This window comes from Cydia fagiglandana, chromosome 25 (genome assembly GCF_963556715.1).
Source record: "Cydia fagiglandana chromosome 25, ilCydFagi1.1, whole genome shotgun sequence".
Lineage (NCBI taxonomy): Eukaryota > Metazoa > Arthropoda > Insecta > Lepidoptera > Tortricidae > Cydia > Cydia fagiglandana.
Genome location: NC_085956.1, coordinates 11255763 through 11268563, shown reverse-complemented (window position 1 = coordinate 11268563; position 12801 = coordinate 11255763). Strand labels below are relative to the sequence as shown.

General features: G+C 43.7%; 1 protein-coding gene across 3 annotated transcripts; it reads left to right on the top strand.

Annotated features, from left to right (window-relative positions):
• The first annotated feature begins 3881 nt into the window (after positions 1–3881).
• On the top strand, positions 3882–12410 carry LOC134677184 (aldo-keto reductase AKR2E4-like). 3 transcript variants are annotated; one of them, XM_063535627.1, is made up of 6 exons: positions 3882–3969; positions 4896–5003; positions 9534–9650; positions 10532–10699; positions 11345–11542; positions 12050–12410. In XM_063535627.1, exons 2-6 carry the CDS (start codon positions 4938–4940, stop codon positions 12389–12391), a joined length of 891 nt encoding a protein of 296 aa, XP_063391697.1. In that variant the 5' UTR covers positions 3882–3969; positions 4896–4937; the 3' UTR covers positions 12392–12410. The 3 variants fall into 3 exon arrangements, with proteins under 3 accessions (XP_063391697.1, XP_063391698.1, XP_063391696.1); XM_063535626.1 differs by lacking the exon at positions 3882–3969 and adding an exon at positions 4075–4097; XM_063535628.1 differs by lacking the exon at positions 4896–5003.
• The last annotated feature ends 391 nt before the right edge of the window (positions 12411–12801 follow it).

Genomic DNA, 12801 nt, shown 5'->3' with positions numbered 1-12801 from the left:
GGACCCTATTACAGACTCCACTGTCCGTCTGTCTATCCAGTGCTGTATCTCATGAACCGTGATAGCTAAGTAAGACAGTTGAAATTTTCACAGATGTATTTTTGTTGCCGATATAACAACAAATACTAAAAAGCGCGGAACCCTCCGTGGGCGAGTCCGACTCGCACTTGGTCGAATGGGGTAAGTTAATTTTAATTGTAACATGTTTTTAACATGTAGCCATTTGTAGTCGAACCCTATTAAAGAAATGTATTTTGCTGATCTCCTACCTACATGTAATAGTTATTTGTTTTACAAGGGGGCAAAGTTGTTGTTTAACCGCTCGTGCTAATATTGACACCCGAGCAAGCGAAAGATTCCAAAATTGAACCACGAGCGTAGCGAGTGGTTCGAAAATTGGAATCCTGAGCGTTGCGAGGGTTTCAAAGCACGAGGGCTAAACAAAATTTGCCCCCGAGTGAAACACAACAATTTTCACCACACCAACCCGAAACAAATATTAAATGTAAAATATCAAACAAAATCAAATCCAAATAAATGTTATTAAATATGTATCATCCAAAACCATCATTTAAAAGTCAATTCTACCAGCAAACATAAGAAAACAACTCAAAATTTGCATTTGATTACTTTGCCTCACATGTGAATAAAATGCAACTTTGCTATCCGTTTTTGAAATGCAAAGTAAGCCTTTCCGAGCTGGTGTGGTGAAAATGTAATTTCTCATATCAACATACTCACATAACCAATTATGAAGCAAACCAATCTCCTTTGGCAGGTATTTAGACATCACCCAAACATTAACTACGATAACCTCAACAAAGCTATCATCCCTCCGTTCTTAATTATCTCAAATATTATTCACAAAACCTACTATACCGTCAACTACAGAGACCATTAAAAGTAACCTTCATACGCATATATTTACAACGAATGTAGGAATCATTTTAAACTAGAGGTAAACACATATCGGTTATATATTACATAAGGTTTTTATGAATGGAAAGTTAAAGTTAGTATCTGTGCGGTTGGCGCGCGTTACAGACGCAATGTTTATTATTGTGTTTATTTTGTACATAATTGTTTTTGTAGTGAGTTTACATTGATATTTCTTTACAATTTGTGTAGCTTAAATATTATTCGTGAATCATCTAAATTAGAAGTCAAAATCAAAACGAACTAGGCACCTAAACGGTTAAAAGGTTAAAACATGTGTCTTAAATCAGTCATTTGGCTCCCTGACACTGCGGGGTTGCGAACTGCATCGCAGCCGTAATTGTTTGATTTAGTTTTAAGTTATACTATTTTATAATAATATGTACGTATTTTAGTTTTAAGGTATTTATCTATGGGCCAATAGCTGCCTGAAAATACATATTTAATTTAATTTCATTGGTTATTTGAACATCAAGAATATAATAATTTTAATTTAATTTTTTTTTTATAGATAAGTTAGTTTATTTTTTATGTACCTACATGAAACAGAAATATACGATTATCAATAAACAATAATTTAAATATTCTGCAGTGAAATCATTTTTGTCAAAATATTTATCATTATGCCCACTTGCACCATTCCACTAACCCGGGGTTAAGCGGTTAAACTGTTAACCCAGTGTCAAATTGTATGGCTAACCATGGCAACTCCTGGTTTAACCGGTTAACCCCGGGTTAGTGGAATGGTGCAAGTTGGTCTTAGTAACACAAAATAATGTATGATCAATAAGTATCTCACATCATACAAGTAGGTATATATACCTACTATAATAGACATGAATTTGAGTTTCAATAGACGTTCTAGTTCCTATAAAATAGAGACAAACATAAGTAGTACCCTAGTACCTATATAGTACGTAATATTTTTGTCGTGTTTGATTTTTGAAGGTTTATTGTGATGTAATTAAAATCAATTTTGAGGAAGTTCTGATTAAACAATTGCATTACTGGTAAACGGCATGAAATTAAAATGAGTAAATAAGTACACTTCTATGCGATCCTTCTATGTTAAACTAACACTCGTTTATTTAAAATATTAATCATATTTAGCGTTATATACTATTGTTCATCTAGATTGTAAAGAAATTTGTTCGTCAAACATGTCAACGAAAACGTCAATTTATTTTCATAGCGATTTGATGCGACAGTATATGTGCAGAGTTAGCTTGGTCCGACTTTACCTATGATGTGGCTACGTTATTGTATGATTACAGCACGGGGACCCCGGGAAGGCGCCGCTGGTGCTTCTCAACGATGGCCGCACGATGCCCACGGTCGCGCTGGGGACCTGGCTGGGGAACAGCTCCACGGTACAGTCGCATTATATCTTGTACTATCCAGGGAGGGCGCCACTGGTGCTGAACGATGGGCACACGATGCCCACAGTCGCGCTGGGGACCTGGCTGGGGAACAGCTCCACGGTACAGTCGCATTATATCTTGTACTATCCAGGGAGGGCGCCACTGGTGCTCAACGATGGCCACACGATGCCCACGGTCGCGCTGGGGACCTGGCTGGGGAACAGTTCCACGGTACAGTCGCATCATATCTTGTACTATCCCAGGAGGGCGCCACTGGTGCTGAACGATGGCCACACGATGCCCACGGTCGCGCTGGGGACCTGGCTGGAGAACAGCTCCACGGTACAGTCGCATTATATCTTGTACTGTCCAGGGAGGGCGCCACTGGTGCTGAACGATGGCCACACGATGCCCACGGTCGCGCTGGGGACCTGGCTGGGGAACAGCTCCGCGGTACAGTCGCATTATATCTTGTACTATCCAGGGAGGGCGCCACTGGTGCTGAACGATGGCCACACGATGCCCACGGTCGCGCTGGGGACCTGGCTGGGGAACAGCTCCACGGTACAGTCGCATTATATCTTGTACTATCCAGGGACAGCGCCACTGGTGCTGAACGATGGCCACACGATGCCCACGGTCGCGCTGGGGACCTGGCTGGGGAACAGCTCCACGGTACAGTCGCATTATATCTTGTACTATCCAGGGAGGGCGCCACTGGTCCTGAACGATGGCCACACGATGCCCACGGTCGCGCTGGGGACATGGCTGGGCTACAGCTCCACGGTACAGTCGCATCATATCTTGTACTATCCAGGGAGGGCGCCACTGGTGCTGAACGAAGGCCACACGATGCTCACGGTCGCGCTGGGGACCTGGCTGGGGAACAGCTCCACGGTACAGTCGCATCATATCTTGTACTATCCAGGGAGGGCGCCACTGGTGCTCAACGATGGCCACACGATGCCCACGGTCGCGCTGGGGACCTGGCTGGTGAACAGCTCCACGGTACAGTCGTATTATATCTTGTACTATCCAGGGAGGGCGCCACTGGTGCTCAACGATGGCCACACGATGCCCACGGTCGCGCTGGGGACCTGGCTGGGGAACAGTTCCACGGTACAGTCGCATTATATCTTGTACTATCCAGAGGGAGGGCGCCACTAGTGCCGAAGGTTGGATTATTATGATGGGGTTTTAAAACCGCAAATGCCCTTTTTTCGTATCTTTAAATGGTTCCTTTAAAATTGGTATATCTTTACTATATCATTCCTCTTACTGTTTTCTTTACTGGACCAAACACGTACGTCGAGGTTTAGCTTAAAACAAGAACATCCCAATAAGCGAAACTTCTGCTCCTCAGGGTCGAATCGTCCCAGTTGGGTACGAGACAGAGCAAGCCGTGATGTGGGCCTTCGAAGCAGGCTACAGACACATCGACACCGCCTGGTCTTACCATGTGGAAGACCAGGTCGGGCGCGCAGTGAAGACCGTGGTGGACGCTTACAACCAGCAGCATGAGGTCACCACCACCCCCAAGGTGAGACAGTCCCTTCATCAGACAGAACAAGTGTTGTGCTGGTCTTACCATGTGGAAGACCAGGTCGGGCGCGCAGTGAAAACCGTGGTGGACGCTTATAACCTGCTGCATGAGGTCACCACCACCCCCAAGGTAAGACAGTCCCTTCATCAGACAGAACAAGTGTTGTGCTGGTCTTACCATGTGGAAGACCAGGTCAAAGCAGAGAAGACCGGGTGGATGTGTATTGGTTGCTGCATGAGGTCACCACCACCCCCAAGGTAAGACAGTCTCTTCATAAGACAGAACAAGTGTTGTGCTGGTATTACCACGTGGAAGACCAGGTCAAAGCAGAGAAGACCGGGGTGGTGCTGAACATGGAAAGGGAACGAAGGGCCCTGTCGGTCAGGGCGAATATGATCGCTCGCAGATTTGCAAGGTGCTCTAAGAGGCGAAAGTCACTTTGTTTAGGGCGTTTTGCACTTCCCTCTACACCTGCAATATGCGGGCGGCGTATACGCAGCTAATAAAAATGTGGCCATGTGTTACACGAAATAAAAATACCTATTCATTCATTCACTGGGTGCTGCATGAGGTCACCACCACTCCCAAGTTGAGAATAGATAAATAATATCACACTTCATCACAAAAAGTCTGCGGGATTCATTGTAATCCTAAATTTATATAACAGTTACGAATTGTAGGTAATTCTCAATCTAGGTAACTAGGTGCGGTCCCAGCACATGTCATCTTGAAACTTAAGTTATTGTTAATAGAGGTGACACCAGGGTGTCATCTATTGGGCATTAGCAATGTCGAGTACCTACTATATAGTACCTTACATTTACATAATGCCAAGCCAACGGCACCAATTATAAATACAATGAAGGGGCACGAATTGATATTGCAGAATACTTAGATTTACATCTAATCTAATCTAATCTGATTAAATCTAATTTGTATTGTGCCATTAACATAGTTATTAAGATACCTCTTAAATAACATACTTTGGATCGAATTTGGTCTGAATTAAAGAGGAATTAAATGAATTATTATTATTATGCGACTGTATTTTTCAGGTCTGTGGCGCCCAGTGCTACTTGAAAAGGTTCAAAAAGAAAATGGAAAGATCGAGCAACAGCATGGTTCCTCCTGTGTCTCGGGAGGAGATATTCGTCACAACCAAGGTATCCTAAAGTTCGTCTAACCTAACCCTGGAGGTTATAGGGTGTATATCGTAAGTTTAGACTAACTTTATAATAATAATAATAATAAACCCGCGGGGGCAGCTTGTGGCGAGCTGACGGTGAGTGGCGACACCGCGGACCCCTATTCCAGAGGGCACTTTCATCTGGCCCTCCTTCTGGCTTGCCTTGACCGGCCGGCCAGAGTAGAGTCGCAAGAGCGGGACCTATGCTCCAGGTTGGAAGTGTAAAATGTCATAACGCCGGCGGCCTGCTGAACGGATTACCGGGATCTGGCACACCGCAGACTCACCTCTCGACAACTTTACAGCCACTCCAAAGTGTTGCCCTGTTGTCGCACTGTGCGTGCGGCCATTGCGGGGCCCACTCAATGAGTTGGCGAGTCACCACCTGTCTTTAACAATATTGAGACTGATTGTCACGGCAGGTGTCCGCTAGTCTCATCCCATAGCCCGATATCCAGTCCATCCAACATTCATAGCCTATGACCTTATAGTTCCCATCGCAGCACAAAAGTGCTGCACTGCAATAGTCTTTGCACCTGGCGGGGACCATCTCCGGATGTATCATATTGTGCGCTCGGGGATGGTATCCGCCACGTGTATCCCTTGCTTTTAGATTAAATTGTCTTAAAGGGCCTCTGCGCTGTTGGCTTCGGCCCCACGCACGCCTCCCAAAAGTCCGGGACCCCATGGTCCCGAGATCTGGAAAGGACAAACAAATAATAATAATAAATCATTTATTTCAAGTAAGTTACACTCATATCTTGGTTAGTAAAAAATATTCTAAAATAATGTATTAGTACAGTACTTAAAAACTACGAATTAATATTATATACATCTATATTTATAAACTATGAACTACATATTACATATTTTTCTTATCCGCTGAGTACGGCACATGTAGCCGACTGCAACGCAGCAAATAAGGGGAGTCCAGCCTGTCCCCTATCATCTTCATGATGATGTTGGGGCTGGCGCGAGTCCGGCGCACCAGAGATGCGGCCCTCTTGCGGATTGTGGCATAGAAGCAATCCACCCTGGCTTCGGCGAACATCCCTGATGCGCTACAGAAGCGCGGCAGCCCCATCATCACCCGGAACGCATTATTATACTGGACGCGGAGGGCTTCGTAGGCCCGCTTCGTATATGAGAGCCACAAACTGCACGAATACAGTGAGGTGCAGTAAGCTCTAAATAGAGTCACTTTCACCTCCCTGGTACAGCGCGCAAACTTGTGAGCAATCATATTCGCGCGGACCGACAGAGCCCTCCGTTCTCGCTCTTTGTCTTTATCGTCTTTGAGGTCTGCCGTAACGATGTGGCCTAGATATTTAAATGTGTCCACCCTTTCGAGGACTGCCCCATTAAGTTTGATGGGTGTTACTTCGGCTGTTCTGCTACGGCTGACCTCAAAGACCATATATTTACTTTTCAATACATTGTATTTCAAGCCGTGAGTTTCAGCGTATGTCTCACAAACCTCCAGCAGCCTACGTATGCCACCAACCGATGCGCTTAGCAGAACCATATCGTCTGCATAACTAATATTATTAACGCAGACATCGTCGATATGACATCCGATATGCATTCCGCTAAGCGCATCCAGGAGCTAATTCATATATAGGTTAAATAGAGTTGGCGAGCTCAACCCCCCCTGTCTCACCCCACACTCCAACCTATACGGGTCTGAAAGCACGTCTGCCCATCTAACGCAGTTGACTTGGTTTCCATACCAGTACCTGAAGATGCTGATTAGTCCAGATGGAAGTTTAATGTCTTCGAGTTTCTTCCATAAAATCTTGTAGGAAACCAAGTCAAATGCCTTAGATAGGTCGAGGAAGCAGGCGTATACAGGGGAATTCCTATTTACGTAATACTTGATAGTGTGCTTAAGAGCCAATATTGCATTTTCTGTGGATAATCCTTGTCTGAAACCAAACTGGCTGTGATTTAATGCCACATACTCGTTTAATCGTGTGTTAAGCACACTATCAAATACTTTAGCTATTACAGTTGCGAGTGATATCGGCCTATAGTTATTTACATCGGACAGATCTCCCGTTTTATTCTTTACTATAGGTACAACTATCGTTCGCATTAAGTCGTCAGGCAGATAAGAATGCGTTACACACAGATTAAACAGCATTGCTAACACTCGCGCTAAATAGGGACCTGCGTGCTGGAGATGCTCAATGCTGAGACAATCATGACCCGGTGATTTGCCACGAGTCATTGACTTTATAGCTTTCTCCACCTCCCGGACAGTGATCACCGGGCATGGTATGTTTGTCTCAGCATTGCTTATCTCTGCTTCCCTCGAGATTAAAGCAGACTTCACAAAAAAGTGATTTTTAAAAATATTTGAAATGCACCTTTTGTTGCTTTCACTGTTAACACACACAGGCAGGCCAGACCGAAAGTTCAAACTATTTGTAGCCTTCCAAAATGTTCGAAAATCTTTCTTTGAGTGATGAGAGGCTAGGGTAAAAGCACCAGTAGTCAGCCTTATAACGAAATTTCTATGTTCAAGATCGTATAATTTGCACACTTATGGACCAATAAGTGTTATCAATGTTTTTTCTGTTCAAGAATTTAATAGTTTAATTTTTGTAAAGAATAAAACGTAATTGAATTCAACTTTGGGAAATATTTAATTAAATATGATAAAAGGGCATTTTTGCCAGTAATCAGCCCCCTGTATACCAATACACAGCCTTTAGGTACCCAGTGCCCAGCCATCCCATTCTAATGGCTGATTAGTGGGTTCGAATAGAGTGAGCTTATTGTCCAGTGGTCAGCCACAGGCTGACTACTGGGTATTTAATGTATTTCAATCAAATAAATTCATAATAACGTAATTTTTTCAAGGGGCTTGATTTAACGACTTATACTTCATTTTAAAATAATAACAAATCCTAAATCCTATGGTCAGCCTCCCCTGGCTGACTTCTGGGTTTATGACCTTTTTAAAATTACTGCTTCAAACCCAGTAGTCAGCCAGGGGAGGCCGACTATTGGATTTTGTACAAAAAAGTAGTTTCCAATAGTCAGCCGCTATAAAAATGTTACTTCCACATGGATTAATATTAATCTTTTACGTTTTTCAGATAGTTTAGGTATTAATTAGGTGAAGCAGTCCATATTCTTTTAAAAATAAATCACAAATCGGCTGCTATCGTCTCATCAAAATACCATGTGACATTCCAAAAAAAATGGCGCATATCTCTTAACCTTTCATGTCAGAAGACACCACCACTTTGAAATTTTTCTGTGGATCATCCTAGAGTTTTCGTTTAAAAATTAAGGTATTTTTCAATGAATAGCTTTTCAATCTATAATATTACCTAGTTTTCACATGAAAATTAGAACAACTTTATTGTTTACAGCCAAAAATAGGCAAGAAAGGCTGACTACTGGTGCATGGCTGAGCACTGGTGCCTTTACCCTATTAAGTCCATTTTGATTTGATGCTGGTGATCCTGGCACCATTTCAACCTTGACTTGAATATTTTTCGGCTCTCGCACATCTGCTCAAAGAAGTATCCAGCTTTAGGCTGCTGCTTTACACAACTGACGGCCTCGCGTTATCCCGGCATTTAGCCACAGCTCATGGGAGCCTGGGGTCCGCTTGACAACTAATCACAAGAATTGGCATAGGCACTAGTTTTTACGAAAGCGACTGCCATCTGACCTTCCAACCCAAAGGGTAAACTAGGCCTTATTGGGATTAGTCCGGTTTCTTCACGATGTTTTCCTTCACCGAAAAGCGACTGGTAAATATCAAATGATATTTCGTACATAAGTTTCGAAAAACGCATGGGTACGGGCCGGCGTTTGAACCCGCGACCTCCAGATTGCAAGTCGCACGCTCTTACCGCTAAGCCACCAGCGCTTTTTACTTTCCTCTCATTGACGTAGATATCCAGGGACTGGCTTTACGGGCAATAATAATCAGGCATTGACAGGGGCCAGTACAGCGGTGTGAATCCGCTACAACGCGGTTGGTTGATGAGTTCGCATCACGCGCGCGATTGGTTGACGAGTTCGCATCACGCGTGCGATTGGTTGACGAGTTCGCATTACGCGCGTTATTGGTCGCAACTGCACGATTGGCTGGAATTCGTGAGTAACACCGCTGAACTAGTACCATTTTTAGTGCCCCATTAGCCCGCCCCCAGATATTATACGTCAATGTTTCCTCTCTGGGGCCAAATTCGACACGTACAACTGTCAGATTTCGCATCCACGTCAAATCAACAGTTGATTTTATTGCATACTGATTCCATCAACGGTGGATAATATCATTTGGTACAACCAAAACTCAACTCTAAACTTAGGGTGGTTCGGTTTGGTTTGCTTGTCACCCTAACTGTGGATTGTTAATGTCAAATTTTAACATTGTACGTATTCGAGAACTTATGATTTTTCCCACATCAACGGGAAATCAACACGATACGTCAAACGTCGCTTGTCGAATAGGGGTCCTGATTATATGTTGTTTGTCTGTCAGCTGTGGAATGACGCGCATGCGCGAAGCGCGGTGGTGCCCGCGCTCAGGGCGTCGCTCGCGCAGCTCCGGCTGAGCTACGTCGATCTTTACCTCATGCATTGGCCATTAGGACAGTTTGTAAGTAACCAACAATTATGCTCATAGAGGCAGACCAAGAAAAGTCTGCAGCAGATTTGATAGCCCACGCTGTGCAAGTGTTCTTTTAAACACAATTCTATGAAATTATGACGTATAAATAACACTTGCACTGCGTGGGATATTAAATCCGCTGCAGACTTTTCTTGGTCTGACTCTAAAACATTGGGGGCTTAGCCAACATGACCCATAACCATCGTACATCGCCAAACAAAAAGAGAAAATGTATCGGGATGATGTTACGAAAAGTCACGTTACTATATAATAGTTGACGAAGATTGACGTTTAAAATAACACTTGCACTGCGTGGGCTATTAAATCCGCTGCAGACTTTTCTTGGTCTGACTCTAATTCCATCAGATACATCATTTAAGTTTCAATTGGCATTTTCTGTAGTCCCGTGTGATGGCAATATCTTCCATCGCAAATGTCACGCGGGGCGCCATGTCTTTGTTTCCTTCTAATTTCCTAATATTACAACCAGTGGCGGATTTGTCCTAAGGTCCAGTAGGCCCGGGCCTAGGGCGGTAAGATATTAGGGGCGGCAAATTGTGACAATAAATTCGCCGATGATAACAAGAAATCACTCAAAATGTAGTCAATATGATGGGTGCTGCGAAAGGGGCGGCTACAGGGCCTGGGGCCTAGGGCGGCAAAGACTGCAAATCCGCCACTGATTACAACCAATTGTGACGTTATCTTTGAAAAGGGACTTTATTGTCGATGACGCTTGATGAGCTTACGCCATTATTAACGATGCTCCGATATAAATACATACGCGACGCTGTGCGGCGTAAGCGCCATCGACAATAAGGTCCCTTTTCATAGATAATGCCCCAATTTACCTAAAATATAATTGTCAGGCAAACGGCACGTACGACTCGACACACTACCTGGAGACCTGGCGAGGCATGATGACTGCGCGGGCGCGCAACCTGACACGCTCCATCGGCGTCAGCAACTTCAACCAGCTGATGCTAGAGAACATCAGGTTGCACCAGCTGGCCACGCCGGCTGTGCTGCAGATCGAGGTACTTGGAGCTACAACTAAACTGCAAAACGTAATTCAAGACCAAAAAAAGTAAGAAATGTTGCCACTTTTTTACTAGCGCGTCTTGTATTTATGTAAAAATAAGTAAATAAAAGTACTTTTTTAAATCGTAGGAGTTAAATTACTAATAAATAAATTATCTTAGGGTGATTATTTATGATAAGGAATTTACTATTTTATATACAAATTATTGCAGTGGCAACATTGTCTTACTTTTTTGGTCTTGAATTACGTTTTGCAGTATAGGTAGAAATTGGAAGTTCTTTAACACTTTGACCGCCACAGACGTCGCTCGCGCGGGCGGCTTCAATAATCAACCTTCGTGCATTCTAATAAGATTCACGACGACGCTTAGTTAAAATACTTATCTTTGTACCTGACAAGCCCAGAGGCGGATTTGCTCTAAGGCCCAGTAGGCCCAAGCCGGCGGCAAGATGTCAGGGGCGGCAAATTGTGACAATAAATTCACTGATGATAACAAGAAATAACTCAAAACGTAGTCAATATGATGGGCGCTGAGAAAGGGGCGGCTACAGGGCCTGGGGCCTAGGGCGGCATAAACTGCAAATCCGCCACTGGACAAGCCTCAAACATAATCAACAGATTACTCAAAAATCATTTTCAGTGGAACATCAACCTGCAGCAACCCGAGCTGCTGGCCTACTGTCGTCAGCACAACATCTCCGTGATGGGCTACACGCCGTTCGGCGCGCTCATGGACAAGCGGCGCGCCGACTCGCCCACTCGCATCGACGATCCACTGCTGACCAAGATGGCCGCCAAGTATGGGAAGAATGTACCGCAGATATTACTACGATACGCTGTGAGTGTTGGATCGATAGCAGCAACAGCTGATTCCAACGATATATGATTTAATATATAATTTTATACAAAGACAAGTTTAAAGCGTCATTTCGTAAAATCTTGCGCTGACCATCCTTCGGGGCCCTGCCACTTGACTGTTAGCGCACGCGCACTCGAGTACTTTTCGCGTTTTCGTTGACGCCATTTGAAGGGTTAGATTATAATCAAATTTTATCAATGTTCATTTAGCAATGTTGGCAAAGTAGGGTTGGCAAAAAATACATATAGAGTTAGACCAAGAAAAGTTTGCAGCGACTTTGATAGCCCACGCAGTGAAAGTGTTATTTATACCTTACCATTTCATAGAAGTTTGACGTTTAAAATAACACTTCCACTGCGTGGGCTATCAAAATTGCTGCAGACGTCTTGGTCTAACTCAAGGTGCCTAATAACTTCTTCGCCGTAACTAAAATACAATTTAAGCATTTCGTAATTTCACGCAAATCAATCTAATTCTATTTTTTAGGTCGAAATGGGAGTAGTCCCGATCCCAAAGTCCATAACCAGCAGTCGAATTTTCGAGAACATCGAAATTTTCGACTTCGAGCTCGACGAGAGCGACAAACGGACGCTCCGGGACTTCGACCGCGGCTACAGAACCGTGCCCCAGCTCAAGTGGAGGGACCACCCCTTCTACCCCTTCGAGATGATGCCGGACAACAGTACCACCACTACTACCACCACTACCACCACTACTGCCGCTACTACAAGCACTGTAAACACGGAGACAAGTAAACCACAAGTGATTTCTGAAGTAGATTTTAACGATAAAACTGCTAGAATGAGCTTTAGGGATATAAAGATATAATAAATATATTAAACATTGATTTATGTTTATTTACTTTTATTCTTAGGTTGTTTACAATATGAAAATAAAAGTAAAATACAAAAACACATAAAATACATATAAACACGTTATAAAAACCCTAACCTAGGGTGCCGCCAGCAGCGGGGCAGGGCCCAAGCTGCCGGTGGTCAGGGCCGCAGAGAGAGGAACCGGCGGACTATCCGCGCCGTGTCCAAGATCACCGCCTTCTGCATCTGGCCCTTGATCCAACCACCAAGCGAGTCTCTCAAGAAAATTGATTATTATTATTTTGAAGATAGGATATTTTGAATTATACCTAATATTTAGTAGTTTACCGCTACATTTAAATACAAGTGTGAGCGATGACATGTGACGAAACAAGTTGAAAGACAATTTCATAAAAACATGAC